The sequence below is a fragment of the Lissotriton vulgaris genome, chromosome 7 (genome assembly GCF_964263255.1).
Source record: "Lissotriton vulgaris chromosome 7, aLisVul1.2, whole genome shotgun sequence".
Lineage (NCBI taxonomy): Eukaryota > Metazoa > Chordata > Amphibia > Caudata > Salamandridae > Lissotriton > Lissotriton vulgaris.
Window position 1 is genome coordinate 540,613,375 of NC_141695.1, and position 15,986 is coordinate 540,629,360.

General features: G+C 43.8%; 1 protein-coding gene across 1 annotated transcript in view; it reads right to left on the reverse strand.

Moving 5' to 3' along the window:
• Window positions 1-343: 343 nt before the first annotated feature.
• LOC147701999 (F-box and WD repeat domain containing protein 10B-like) overlaps window positions 344-15,986 on the reverse strand; it is a 290,223-nt gene continuing 274,580 nt past the window's right edge. Inside the window, exons 12-14 of the mRNA XM_086930615.1 lie at window positions 10,692-10,981; window positions 6,281-6,478; window positions 344-1,233 (exon numbers count right to left, since the gene is read on the reverse strand). Coding sequence (XP_086786741.1) covers window positions 368-1,233; window positions 6,281-6,478; window positions 10,692-10,981 — 1,354 coding nt within the window. The 3' untranslated portion in view covers window positions 344-367. The remainder of the gene's footprint in view (window positions 1,234-6,280; window positions 6,479-10,691; window positions 10,982-15,986) is intronic.

A 15,986-nucleotide genomic window follows, 5' to 3' on the forward strand; every position in this document is an offset into this window, starting at 1 on the left:
GTATGAATAACTGTTTGATTGTGTGATATTCTATTGGTCCCTTTGTCCGCAATTTTTTTTTTGTTATTGTCTGTTTCAAAAAAAGGAAAATTTATATGAAATCTTTCATGACATATATAATAAAACTAAAAATAAAAAGCTACTAATGAGCTTTCAAATGTGTATGGTTTATACATTTTGAAGAAATAGATCCTGAACAGCAATCAGCATTGGCACGTTTTTTCGTTGTATTGTAAAAATTTACCTGAAGCATCACAGTCAAAGGTCTCTTAACAGGCTCAGGTAGATTAGCTGTTCTGGCTCGGAAGTGGGAACTGTAAAAGAATAACTCTTATTTTAAAGACACCTTCTGCCAAATAATCTTTATTCAAATGAAGACATTTGCACCAAGCTCAGGAGCTGCTACCTTGCCCTCATTCAACAATTCTTCAAGGGGTAATCCTTTGACTTTCATGAGCCAAGCCTTCTTGCTTTTTTTCTCATCAGTGGCAAGAGCCTTACATTGGGATTTTAGATATTCTGAGGCTCTCGCATCCTGATACTCTTGGAGTTGTTTCACGGTCAAAAGTTTGAAGCCACAGTTTTCACGGAAAGGGTTCGCTGGCACAAGGGTGTGTGGTCTTTCCCTTTTTGCGGGCAAGTCTTTCCTAGATGCCCCCATCACCATGCGAACAGGCTGAAAAGGCCCTAAGTCAGTGGGGTCACTTGCTGGCCTCACACCACCCTCCCCAGTTGAAGCTGGTCTTTTCTGATGAATGGTCACCAGGCTCTGCTCTCGATAACTACAGCAGGATCTTGAACGCAGAAGGGTGGGCACAGGAATAGAGGATGGCACATCTGAACCATGAAAAGAGTGCTTCAAATTCAAGCTAAATGTCTTGATTTCGAATGGGGTACTTTCAGTCTGCAGTCCCAGGGTGGCACAGGCAGGTTTTATTTTTGCCAGCTGATCCATCTTCTCCTGTCCCATACTTTTGGCCTTTGGCAGCTCCCTCATGTAGTGCTGAAAGATAAGTGGCATTCCCCAGGCATCACGAACAGCTGCATTGTGTTCCATGTTAGAGCCCACCTGGTCGGGTCCCCGAGAATGATGCAACGTGCCGATGGTCAGGAGGATGCGGTCAGAACTCATTGGATTGTGAGGACCTCGCTGTTGCATACGTTTCAAAGCTGCTTCTTCACTGAGTAAGAGAGCCGACTTAGGACCAGACGTAGAGCATCTAGATTCTCCATCTGCATGAGAAAAAAACACATTAACATCCTTGCATATACAATGCCTTCTTTGAATATTTCACTAATGTTACTTGGTTGTTGTTTTCTGGTTCTCTATTTTGCTATTGTACACATTGCACACAAAAATGAGATTAGTAACAATTCAGAAAACTATAATTTGCAAATTTAGAATTTTCCAGGCAGAACATAGCAATTAGTAAATTTGTGAATATAATCAGACATCTTTGCAATTTTTCATACAAATCGGGCTTCAAGTTATGTTATGAAAAACTGAGGGAGAGAGAAAAAAGAGAGTCCAAGTAAGGAGAAAGAGAAAACGAGTGTGTGTGTGCATGTGTTGCATTATAAAAGGAGAATATTGGACCCGATTCACAGAATTAACTTAAGACAAAATCCTAAACCTACTACTTTTGGTATTCACAGAATGCACTTACTGCTTTCGGTTTTAACAGAATGGATTTACGACTACTAACTTTACGTCTGCACTTGGGCTCTAAATTCCGGCCCGGAAGCAAAGCTTCCGGCTTGGAGGCGGAGCTTACAGCCCAGATGCGGAACTTGCGGCTTGGAGGCAGAGCTTCCGGCTCGGAGGTGGGGATTTAGCCTTGGCTGAAATCTCCACCTCTGGGCCGGAAGCTCTGCCTCCGCCCCGGAAGCTCTGCCTCCGGGCCGGAATCTCTGCCTCTGGGCCGGAAGCTCCGTCTCCAGGCCGGAATTTCCAGCCCGAGTGTGGACGTAAAGTTAGTAGTCGTAAATCCATTCTGTTAATATCACAAGTAGTAAGTGCATTCTGTGAATACCAAAAGTAGTAAGTGCATTCTGTGAATACCAAAAGTAGTAAGTTTAGGATTTTGTCTTAAGTTAGTTCTGTGAATAGAGCCCATTGTATGGTTCTCCATCAAGCTCATTACTATTTTACGTTTGAAAGAAAACACTGAAAATAAATCAGTTGAAGTAACATTATAGCACTGACTGAAACCCCAAAAATTAGGAGTACTAACACAACCACAATTCTTTTGTTCACTTATCACAATGCTATTCAACCTCACTTATAAAAACTTTGAGGACATCACTTACTTGGAAAAATAAAATCACACCAAAGATCCAATGTCATTTTAAAATGCAAAAGTGCAATCATTGAGCACATTTGTAATTAAAAGAAAGCAAGCCCATTACCCCAAAGAACACATTAGACAGAATAATTCACAACCATCCAACAGAGCACATGTATGCCATAATGTTATGTTCTTTCTGTTCATATGCTGTGTTATTGTTTAGTTGACATCACTCTGTCAGAATGTGCCATTATTGAACTTTATAGATGCTTTGTGTAAAAGCTGGCTTGGAGGAAGTTAAAGAGTGGGGATCAAGGAAAAAGTTATTTTGCTGCCTTGGTCTCCTCTGTGGGTCAATAAGGCGTAGGTCAACTTATTTCACTGTTGTGTGCATGTATTGCACATAGCCAACAGCTATGTTGCTCCTATTACCACTAGTAACACAAAGTCACATTCCCACACATGATGCAGACAAGAGAATGTCCACCCTAGCATGTAGGCCAGATGTGCAGATTATCAGTGAGTTGCATCTCATTATACTTTACTTTTATTGTGCTTTACATTTTCATACTAGTCAGTCCTATTCTCAGAAAGAACACCCCAAGCCAGTTGCAGTTAGCCAATCTAGTCTCATGTAGCTGGTTTCAATTTCCCAGAGAACTATTCATACTCTATTAGGGATAATGTTAGACCTGACACCCTTTTTACCTGCCTCCCTCCATTTTTCAGTAGTTGTTTTTGCTGGCTTTAGAACTCTGCACACTTTACCACTACTGACCAGTGCTAAAGTGCTAAAGTGCTAAAGTGCTTGCGCTCTCTCACCTAAACATGGTAACATTGGCTCATACCCAATTGGCATATTTAATTTACTTATACATTTCTAGTAAAGTGAACTACATGTTTAAGTGCCTGTAAACTAAATGCTCTTAGGGGCCTGCAGAACTAATTGTGCCACCCACCTAAGTAGCAAGTTGCCCCTGTCTCAGGACTGCCTTTGCAGGGCATGTGTGTGCAGTTTACTGCCACCTCGACTTGACATTTAAAATCCCTTTCCAAGTACTAAATTCCCCTTTCATTACACATACGTCACCCCTAAGTTAGGCCTTGAGTAGCCCATTGGGCAGGGTGCTGTATAACTAACTATAAGGTAGAACATGTACTTTTATATTTTTCATGTCCTGATAGTGACAAACAGCTAAATTCGTTTTTCACTACTGTGAGGCCAACTCCTCAAAATGGCTAACATTGTCACTCTCTTGAAATACCTTTAAACTCTAATTCCTGATTAAAAAGGAGTAGCTGCATCATATTTCATATCTTTGGAATGGTAATGATAAATCCTCTGTACTGGTGATGTCAGTTTTAACATTACTATTTTAGAAAGTGGAAATTTTTCCACTCTTACTGCTCTGAGTGCCTTGCAACCTATCTCAAATACATGTCTGGGCTGGGTGACACATTTTAAGCATTCCCTCCAGACAGCAACAAACACAGGAAGACTGGGTACAGCTGTGTACCCATCTACATACATCTGCATTCTGATGGCCCTTCCTGGGCACTAAGGGAGGATGAGGCTCACACTTAGACTTCAAAGGGTAGTGGCCTGACCCCACACAAAGGATTGATTACCCTGCATATAGAGCCTGCCAGACAGGATTGGGTTGAAATGGATACTGGTGCACTTCAAGGCACTCCCTCAGGTCTCCCCCACTTCAGCGGCACATCTGGATATAAGCACTGGGTCTCTGACCCTAACAAGACAGTACACTCCTGGACCTGTGACTACACTGTCACGGAGAAGAACTGCTGTGATGCTGAAAGAACTGCCACTCTGCTGAAACTCTGCCTAGCTGTGTTCTTGCCTTGATGAGCTGCCCTGCTTCCTGCTGTTCCCCTGCCTGGGTGAGAAGGACTGGACCTGTATCACTTGGGCCTCCAGTGCCCAAGACTCAGAGATATCAAATAGTGGAACACCTGCATCTGAACCTGGACTTTGAAAGCTGTGAGTCTGTCCTGCCACGTACCTGGACGGTTGGAAGTGGGCATAAGGTGCTATACCTTCTGTGGTCCTCATCGGAGCCAGCATGAAGCAACACAAGCCCAGCAAAGCCTCGCCGCACAGCTGCCAGCGTCACCGGAATCAACGCTGGGCAGAACAAAGCCCCGCAAAGCCTTGCTGCACAGCTCTCTTGGATTGACGCGAACCGACACCAAACTCTACAAAGCTGCGCCACACAGCTCCCCGTAACCAATACTGGACGACGCAAAGCCACGCAAATCAACGTCCAGGATTCAAGGCATTGTGTTCAGAAGGCCCAAATGGGTCCCTAGAGCTAATCTGGCTCCATCGCAGTCAAACTGAATTTGTGACTTTATCCCGGTCAAGCGCGACCAGATCACCACAGTTGGCGCTTTGCACTTTTATGCAATATTTTCAACTAAATCTTTAAACTTGCATATTTCAGGATCTACTTATTGCATACTTGCCGTTTTGGTCTTATTTTATTTATAAAATCATAATCTATTGTTCTACCCTGTTGAGGATTTTTTGTGTGGTGTTTTTACTGTCTTACTGTATGAGTTATTGCACAAATACTTTATACATTGCCTTCTAAATTAAGCCTGACTGCTCTGTGCCAAACTACCAGTGGGTGAACACAGGATAATTTAGATTGTGTTGTGACTTACTCTGACTAGGATTGTGATCCCTACTTGGACAGGGTGCATACCTCTGCCAACTAGAGACCCAATTTGTTACATATACCACTCAGTACCACTAAGGACACTTTGTTTTAGGCATCATTCATGCCTCTCACTATAAACGCTTCGTGCTCATCCTGCTTGAGGCGGATGGAAGCTCAACCATGCCACATGCAAATCAAAGGTAAGCCAATTTGGGCCTGTTAACCTGATGTGGTTAGAAGAAGCCTCATTGGCAGAAGCCAGACCCTGCCATGTACCTCAGTTGTCAGGTTAGTTATAGTCCTTTGACCAAGTAAGAGCACTAAAGCCATCTCTGGGACATCCTCATATTGCAGTTCGAGGAACCTCTGCTCCTGGCATATCTTGCATGCCGTCCACCTTACAGATCAAAACTCTCCTAATTAATGTCAGTTTAACAATCTTAGGTCTGTCCCTTTTACTATACGTGTTGTACTCTTTTCAAGCACATTAGATACATTTTATCCATGTAACATTAACATTCTCATGTCAGATGCCGAAATGTAAAAAATCATTTCATATCACCCGGAAACACCAAGGTTTCGAAAGACGCAAGCACATTACCTGACTTCCTAGCTTTCAGAGAATGACTGACGACCCACCTTTTCAGGTTACACTAGGGATGATGGTTACACATGTATACATAAAGAAACATAAATGTTGTGTTACTTCCTTCTCACCTAGTTTCCTCTTTAAAGAACACTATGCCTGGGGCACCTGCTCGCTACTGTCTTTCCTTGACGTCGATTCTAACTCTTCTCATCCCCACCGAACTCTGATTAACCCTCTGTCCGATAAAGTGGTTCCCCATCTCCGATCCCCCTCTCTCCAGCTTCTTACTTCGCTGTCTTTGGATTGCCTTGAATGTTCTGTGTAAGGCACTCTAATTCTGTTTTGGTACAGTGACACTACAGGAAAATATAAATAAATAAATAAGTTTCCTTTGCCTATCATTTTGAAATTCATGTTCTCAATTACTGATAAATTCATGATTTCTGTAATCCAATCTCTGATAGAGTGAATCTGGACTTCTATTTTTTAGGCACAGTTTTTTGCATATCGCCTTCAAGTGTGTGTGTCTGGGTGATCATTCAAGGTTATTGTTGAAAAAAGGCACAAAAACTACCTCATGAACTCAAAAGTGCACAAAATATTGATTTTTTTCAATATTCGCGCACATTTGCAATTTCCACATTTGAAAATAAAACCTTTTGTGAAACTAGCACTCTGCCTGTGTTAGATACCAGTTCAAAACCACTGAATCAACTTACCAGAGTCTACCTTCAATTTCAAATGAGAGACACTCATCCGGCTGTTGCATGCTGAGCTGCCAGGGTGGGCAGAGTTTGGCTTTTTGGCAAAAGGAGGCTTCTTGTAGAACTCCGGCTGTAGGTCGATGTAGGCAGAGCTCCTACGGAAGCTTTGGATTTGTGGCCAGGAGGCTGGCTTCTGGGACTCTAACTGTCGCTCTGTGGGGGTGAAAGAAGTGGTTAATATGGGCTCAGCAGTTGAACAAGAAGACGAGGGCTTTAATGCGCTACAAACAATGTGACTCTGCATTTTCATAAATCATTTTATGAACTGGGAACATGACTCTTTAAACACAACTACACTACTAAAATTAAGTAGTATTAGTGTTCTTTCTGGTATCCCCCCCCCCAACAGAATAACATAAACCTAATTGCATGTTCCCTCTGAATGGTATCTTAGCATGGAATGACGGATGTTGATTACCCACTGCTATGTCACTTATTTTATTGACCTCAAAAGGAGGAGTGGATCCACCGGGATTCAAATCTGTGACGCTGAGGTCAAACACAGACCCCTGCAGGGGACACATTAATCCACTGAGCCCACCATATAATCTAATCCTGCTGAAATAGAAATCAATCCTCCAATTCTCAATGGAAAAGTTTGTCACAAACAAGACAGATTCCTAGCATGTATGTCTTATGTCACCCTCACCTCTATGGCTTACCATCTCCTTTAATTACCTAATGCATTAGAGTTTTGTGGGATCCCAGGGTCTGTGAACAAATTTCCTATCCAGTAAGATATTGTTTTGGTGTTCTATAAAAAGAATACCGCTTATAAATAATGTTGCACGCAAATAATACAATCACATATAAAAATACAGGTGGTAAGAGCATGGGATAAGATAGAAGCATTGCTAGGCATCACAAATTGTAGTTGGTTACCTTGCTACAGGTATTTCTGAAAAACACCATGTAATTCCAACAAACAAGAACAAAGGAAAATAATTGAGCCTAGCTGAAGTTCAATTTAGTGATAGGTGACATTGTGCATTAGTCCATAATATACAGTGATATTAGTAAATTTTATAGACATTCCCGGATGAATGGACACTAGAAGAATTCAGCGCCCTCCTCAAGAAACCAACAGCCTACCCAAATCAACTGAGCAACTTCCGACCGATCTCTCTGCTTCCCTATCTAACCAAAGTGATTGAGAAGGCCATTAAGAAGAACTTACAACCCACCTCAAAATTCACCATCTTCTAGAAAACACTCAGTCAGGATTCAGAAAGAACCACAGCACCGAAAAAGCACTCATCACAGCCACCAATGACATTCAAATCATCCTGGATTGAGGAGAAACAGCGGCCATAATCTTGCTAGATCTCTCTGGGGCCTTCGACGCTGTCTCCCATAACACACCCATCAAAAGATTACACGAGATTGGCATACAGGAATCCACTTTAGAAAGGATCAGTTCATTTCTCTTGGGAAAACCCAATTGATATGTAGAATCCCATAGAGATCGTCCCCAGCCCCAAGCTTTTCAACATATACATAACACTGCTCGCCAACATCATCTTATGACAAGACATCACTGTCATCTCCTACGCTGATGACACCCAACTCATCTTCTCCCTGAAGGACTAAGCAACCACCACCAGAACACCTTCACTAACTGCATGACCATAGTAGGAAATTGGATATAAAACAACTACCTGCAGTTCAACTCCGACAAGATGTAAGTACTGGTCTTCAGCAACAAGACCTCCCTATGGAACTCCACCTAGTGGCTATTGGAGCTAGGACCAACACCCACACACATAGACCTCACAAGAAATCCAGGGATCAGCTTAGATGGCAAGTTCTACATGACGGCTCAAGTCAACGCAATGTGCACCTCCTGCCTCCACGTCCTACTCATGCAGCGAAAAATCTTAGAATGGCTGCTTCTGAACATCAGGCGGACCATCACGCAAGCACTCATCACCAACAGGATGGACTACAGCAACAATCCATATGCTGGAATCTCCTAACAACTCCTACACAGACTCCATAACATTCAGAACACAGATGCAAGACTCATACTCGACCTCTGACGCCGCATCCACATCACACTGCACCTCAGAGAGCTTCACTGGATCCGCATTCACAAGCAGAGAGCCAATTCTCGTGCCCATACAAAGCCATACACTACACAGGTCCAGAATACCTGAACAGCGCCATACACTTTCAGCAACTTATCAGACAACTATGCACTGCATCACTCTCACTTGCACACATTCACCACACCGGTGGAAGCTCATTCTCTTACATTGCACCCAAGACATGGAACAACAGTCCTCAACACATCAGAGCCTTATCCACACTTCTTAAGTTCCGCAGGGAGCTGAACACTTGTCTCTTTGTATAAGCACCTTTAGGACAACAAACCCACACACCTGCCCAAATGCCTGCATACACTCTTGAGTGATTAGTGCGCTATAAAAATCAATATAACATAACATATAAGAGGGTCTATATGGAAGCTGAGGTCCTTTATATGTTTAATCATATTGCATATGAATCAGTTGCACAAGAAGAAGGTTGCACAGGACACTAGAAACACAAGCACGGGCAAATCATTCCTCACCAATTTCCCCTCCTCTTCAAAAGGCCAAAGGTGTCCTCTAAGAACTTCTTGATCAGGGAAGACCAGCACAGCCCTGCGTACACTGCAGGATTCTTAGTGTGTGCTGCAAGTACCAATTCTTTTGTGATTTACATCTCAGTAACACACATTAGCGGAGAAGATAAGTGAATCACAGACATGAACACTGGTGGTACTGGCCTATGTAGATGATTCAGAGAATGGTCTGTTATAGGCCTAAGGCCTCTCTTCTCAGCATGTCACACAAATGGTCACAAGGCTACTAGGAGGACTACAGGGGCTGTCAATTGGTCAGGGCCTGCACACTAAGACCCATCTTTCAGCCCAACTAATGTGTCAATAAACTAAATCTGTTTGCTTCCCATTTAGGTAGTGGGGGGATTGAAATGGGTTTTCACTAGGGTCATCCAGACAAAGTTTCATTACAGTTCAATTTCACCAACCCTGACACACTTTAGGCATGTGTATAGACTGTGTGATGTTGGGGCATGTGGGATGTCAAAGAACATCCTGGACATTGACAGGTAGTGTGAGGGTCATGGGGCACATGGACAAGGCACTTGAGGAGTTTGGTGGTCATGGATAGGTGGTGCAAGAGTCGTGGGGCACATAGACAATGTAATAATCTCGGGGCACGCAAACAAACAGTATAAGAAACATGGTACACAGGTGGCATTTTTAGCTTGAAGTATATAACAAATGGAAGTAACTGAGGGTCCATGAACTTGTACTGTAAGACGATTGAGATGAGTGGAGCAAAATGTGTAGACGTTGTCACACATGATCAGCCTGAGACATCTGCCAAACATGTAGAGTATTTGAGGAACTTGGGGCACTAGAAAGAATGTTACAAACTGGGGAGAACATGAATAGAATTCTGTGAACTTGATTACATGGACAGACCATGTAAGGAAATTGGGGCACATGGACAAACAGTTTGAGTAAGGTTAGGGATGTTAAGAGCAGATAGTGTTAATGTCTTCGGGCATAATAACCAATAGGTGAATGAGAATAGAACTGAGGCACAGAGAGGCAGTGTGAGGTGGGTAGGAGAGAGTGTTTGAAAATATAAATTAGCTTGCATTGCAATGGACGACTTTAGTACTCAGTGCTGTGAATTAGCAACTTTTTATGAAAACTACTACCCAAGTGCCAGTACAGGTCTTCATGAAAGGTACTCTCAACCACTTTAGTGCTTGACCATTTTACTCTGCACAACATAGTGGCACGATGATTAGGCAGTAGTACTGTTTTGAAATTACTAAATGCATTCTTTAGCAGGATAAGATTGTAAACAAGATCTTGCTGAGAAATAAATGTGTTCACAGACCTTGGGATCCCACAAAACCCTAATGCATTAGGTAGTTAAAGGAGATGTCGAGCCATAGAGGTGAGGGCTAGGATAAATGACAAAACCATTCAGACATGGGGTGAAATAAAACATACATGCTAGGAAGCGGTCTTCTGTGTGACCCACTTTTCGATTGGGAATTGGAGGATTGATTTCTATTTCAGTGGGATTAGATTATTTGATGGCTCAGTGGATTAATATATCCACTGCAGGGATCTGTGTTTGAACTCGTCACAGGTCTGAATCCCGGTGGATCCACTCCTACTTTTGAGTTCGATAAAATTGAGTACCATAGAGTTGGGTAACAAGCATCCATCAGTCACAGGGAAACATGCAATTAACATGTTATTTTATTCTGTGGAGGGGGACACTACCAGAAAGAACATCCTTCATGAAAGAGACTGAAAGGAATAGATATACATTACCTTGTGCTGACTTCATGCTTCGGGCTGATAGACTGCGTGCATGATGGGACAGTCGGCTTGTACCATCCTCTACGTCTTCATGTGCCTGCGGGTACATCTTTATATTGCTGGATCCCACCCTCTTCATTCTTTGGGCACGCACGTAGGCATAGGACTGCACCCGGAAGGGAGCCAGTTTGTACTTGTCTTTTTCTTTTGGCACATCCACCCTTTCTGCCGCTATGGAGTAATCCCATTGCACCTCCTCAAACTGGAATATCAGCACACTACTCAGGGCGTTGAGCACTATTCTGTGAACATCAGGAATATTAAAATCAATAGTGAACTAGACATAGTGAAGAATTTCCTTTAAAGCAATACTTTGTAAATGTAACACTGTTTTTCTGGTCAAAATAATACATTTTTTGACAGAGGTGGACCAGTGGACATGATTCCCAAGTTGCATTTTGAACTATGTTGAGTAGTACTACAGTAGTACAACTCATGTACTACAAAATGCCATTCCCAAACCTACAACTGGAGACCACTGTCTCCGTCTCACCTGTCTTTTTTTGTGCAGAAATCTCGGCTACGGTTGCGGAGATCTCTGCACATGTTAATATTCTACTTTGGATTAAATGTGAGAGGGGCTGGGGAGTGTTCAGGGAAATGGGGAGGACGGGTGAGGTTATGGGAAATTTAAGGAGGGTTTGGGAGGATTATGCGAATACAAAATACAACTTTGCAATTCTTAAAATATATTTCTAAAGTTACCATCGCCTTAAAGGTGTCAAAACAGGTGTAAATGTACTCCATCCTAGTCTTGGAGTTAAGTCAAGCAACACATATGGCTAACGACTGGTACTGCAACACATTCCCATAAACACCAATAGAAACAGGAATTTAAAATAACAAGTTAAAAGAATGAAATTGGTTTCACATATAATTTTTTTACACACATTGTACATTATATAGGGAAGAGTGTGTGTAAGACATTGTGACAGGAAAGGGTAAATTAGGATAGGCAGTGATGATGGGAAACGTGCTTTCTGATGAAGCCGGTATCACGCTGTGCCAACACAGTGCCGGCAATAGAACGAATGCGCCATTAACAAGCATTCATTCAATGACAATGACTTGCTTTTAGGGGGGGCGCATTGGTAGAATGGTGTTGGATTTAAAGTCCAACACCTTCCCTACTGTCGAGCAGACTGGAGTTTGAATAGTAAATTAAACTATTCCAACATCCAGCACCCCCCAAGGCAAGTCATTAAAAGGACCTGCGTTCAGAGCAAATGCGTCCTAAAGACACCTTCGTACGAAAGACAGCGTTTGGAATGCATGCATCCTAAACGCATGTGGAATACCATCATACATTTAGTAATAAGTGAAAATGCATGCATAAAACCATTGTACCATGCTGAGATAACAGATGATCTTGTGATACTTTTTTTTGCTATTCTTAATAAACTAAACTGTATGTGTTGCCAAGGTGCTGGGTTTACTGTACCAGGCCAAGACATATTGATCAGAGGAGATATTCCATTCACGTTTTACCGACCCCAAACAAGATTGGCAGTAGCTTGAAGGTCCTGGGATGATGACTTATTGGTACCAGTGAAAGTAAGGTGCAATATGCAGCTGTTAAGAGTTAGGAGGATCCTGGGTTAGCAAAAACACTGATAACACCCCAAGAACCAAAAAAGAACATGATGATGTGTAAGCCAGCTTTTAAGGTACAAGAGGAGGGATACAGATCCCTTGGGGAAGCTCACAGACTGAGTTGTGCAGATTTGCTGTCACCCACAGCCACTGCCCCTGTTCACAGAGAGAGTGGTCAGCACAGGCTTCCCAGTGCTATCTGCTAAAGTTGAGTAATCCAGGGGCGAAGGCCGCATTCTCCTGCTTTAGCTTGCTTTATGGAATTATTATTATGCTTTTGATTCACTGTTTTGCGAGTAATTCAATACTGTTTTGCTGTCGTTGTAATAGCATTGCCATATACATATACATGTAACGGTTCTCCCCCTGTGGTACTATGTAGGTGTGTAGAGGTGTTGAACATCTTAAACATCTTTTTATTGAAGAGTAACTCTGCACAGATCGCAGGTCACACACTCGACCCCATCTTCACATCCAGCAATCATGTCTCCTTCAGCCACACTACGGATCTCCTATGGACCGACCACAGCTGCGTTCACTTCACCTACAACAAGCCGAAACCCATCAACCACTCCCAACCTACCCTGCAAAGAAACTGGAACAAAATCACCACGGACCAAATCTCCGCATCGCTCCTTCGAAACTCCCCAGCCCTCTCTTCTAACGCCAACGAAGCCGCCGCCAACCTCACCCTATGGTTATCCAACACCGCCGACACCTTAGCTCCACTGAAAAAACGTCAAAGCAAACCTGGCAGCAAGAAAGCCTCATGGTTCAACGATGATCTCAAGAAGTCCAAGAAACTCTGCCGCTCCCTTGAAAAGGCCTGGAAAAAAGACCCAACCACCAGCACCAAGGACGCCTTCAAAAGCGCCACCCGCACTCACCACCAACTGATCCGAAAAGCCAAGAAAACAGCATTCAAGGATCGACTTGACAACAACGCCCACAACAGCAAGGAACTTTTCAACATCGTCAAGGAATTTTCCAATCCCTCGGCCAACTCCAACGACATCACCCCCTCTCAAACCCTCTGCGACTCCCTAGCCTCTTTTTTCCACAACAAGATTGCAGACATCCACAACAGCTTTGACAACCAACCCGGAAACCAACCCACCCTACCATCTGCTGACCATCTTCCCCCCGTGAACACCCTTAACGCCTGGAACCCAATCTCCACTGAGGACACCATCCGCCTGATGAATTCCATCCACTCAGGATCCCCCACAGACCCATGCCCTCACCACATCTTCAACAAAGCAGACTCCGTCATAGCACCGCACCTCCGAGACGTCATCAACTGCTCCTTCAACTCCGCTACCTTCCCAGAAGACTGGAAACACGCTGAACTCACCGCCCTTCTGAAAAAACCAACAGCGGACCCCACCGAACTCAAAAATTACCGCCCCATCTCGCTTCTCCCATTCCCGGCCAAAGTCATCGAGAAAGCCGTCAACAACCAGCTCGCCGCCTTCCTCGAAGCCAACAAATCCCTCGACCCCTCACAATCTGGCTTCCGAGCAAAACACAGCACTGAGACCGCCCTCATCGCAGCAACAGACGACATTCGAACTCTACTGGACAATGGAGACACAGTCGCCCTCATCCTCCTCGACCTCTCTGCAGCATTCGATACAGTCTGCCACAGCACCCTTCTACAACGCCTCAATAACATCGGAATCCAAGGAAAAGCACTTGAATGGATCACCTCGTTCCTCAACGGTAGAACCCAGAGAGTTCGCCTTCCTCCATTCAAGTCCGAGGCCTCTGAAGTCATCTGCGGCGTACCTCAAGGATCCTCACTCAGTCCCACCCTCTTCAACGTATACATGAGCCCCCTCGCGGCCATCGCACGCCAACACAACCTCAACATCATCTCTTACGCGGGCGACACTCAACTGATCCTTTCTCTCACCAATGACCCCAGCACCGCCAAAACTAACCTACACGAAGGAATGAAAGAAGTTGCCGAGTGGATGAAACAAAGCCGTCTGAAACTGAACTCAGACAAAACAGAAGTCCTCATCCTAGGCACATCCCCCTCTGCTTGGGACGACTCCTGGTGGCCGGAAGCCCTCGGAAAAGCACCCATCCCGACAGACCACGCACGGAACCTTGGCGTCATCCTGGATTCTTCACTCTCAATGAACAAACAAGTCAGCGCCGTATCCTCTTCCTGCTTCAACATTCTTCGCATGCTCAGAAAAACATTTCGCTGGATCCCCTCCGAAACAAGGAAAACAGTCACCCACGCTCTGGTCACGAGCCGACTGGACTATTGAAACACCCTCTACGCAGGTACCACCGCTAAACTCCAGAAGAAACTCCAACGAATCCAAAACGCCTCAGCCAGGCTCATATTAGACATCCCACGCAACGAACACATCTCTGGTCACCTTAAAGACCTCCACTGGCTACCCGTCAATAAGAGGATCACTTTCCGACTGCTCACCCACGCACACAAATCACTCTACGACATCGGACCAGATTGCCTCAACTCTCGACTGTCCTTCTACACCCCCTCCCGCCAACTACGTTCTTCCAACCAAGCCCTCGCCACTGTACCTCGCATCAACAAGACCACCATGGGAGGCAGATCCTTTTCATACCTGGCTGCTAAAACATGGAACTCACTCCCCGCTTACCTTCGCCTCACCCAGAACCACCTAGCGTTCAGAAAGCAGCTTAAAACGTGGATATTTGACAAATAATCCTCCTCCCCTTCCTAAGCGCCTTGAAACCCTCTGGGTATGTAGTGCGCTATACAAATTTTATGACTTGACTAGATTACTTGTGTCCAGTATGTTCCACACAAGCATTTTGGTACTGTAGAAAATAAAAAGTTGCCAACAGGGCAAAGATTCTACGTAGTAGATACTAAGTATTTTAAGGAGCCTTGAGTTATTAGAAAGAATCATCTCAGCATAACAACTTCTACATAACATACTAACCTATGTACATGTGCTTGTTTTGCCACAGAAGATTGGGTATCTGTAATGTTTTTACCACAGTATGAAGGCTGCACGTAGTATGATCGTTAACACCGTCAGGCTATGGTTATTTTAAGCAAATAGTGTAGTTTTTGACAAGTTTTGCATAGATTGTACACTGTTATTAGTAGATAATTGTTACTACTCTGTGGTGTAATGCTCACTGTCTATAAACAGTGTGGTATAGAGTAAACTCTCTCCATAGAGTAAACACTGTTTACAGTGCCTACCTTTCTGCTCATATCAACTTCACTTATTACTGTAGGTTCGGTGATTGACACAGATAAAAGCTGCCCTTAGTAGGGCATTCACTTTGTAACAGACATTGAGTATTTTTAGGAACTTGGCTTTCTCTGAAGAGTTATATACATACCGACCTCTGTGTGCAATAAGGGTTTCCCATATATCTGTGGTTGACTCTTGTATGAAGCAGGTTTTTGCAGGTCTCCCCCCCCACTTTTGCCCCATTGGAATCTAATGCTGATGGTTTTTACTCTGAAAGTGCACTTTATCATGCTAACCAGGCCCCAGTGCCAGTGCCCTCTCCCTACAATATGATATATGTGAATTGTTAACCACCATTGGCAAGGACTTTAACCTCCTGACACATCCCTCATAACTGGTACCAGTGGTACTCAGGGCATGAGATCTTAAAGGGGTCACC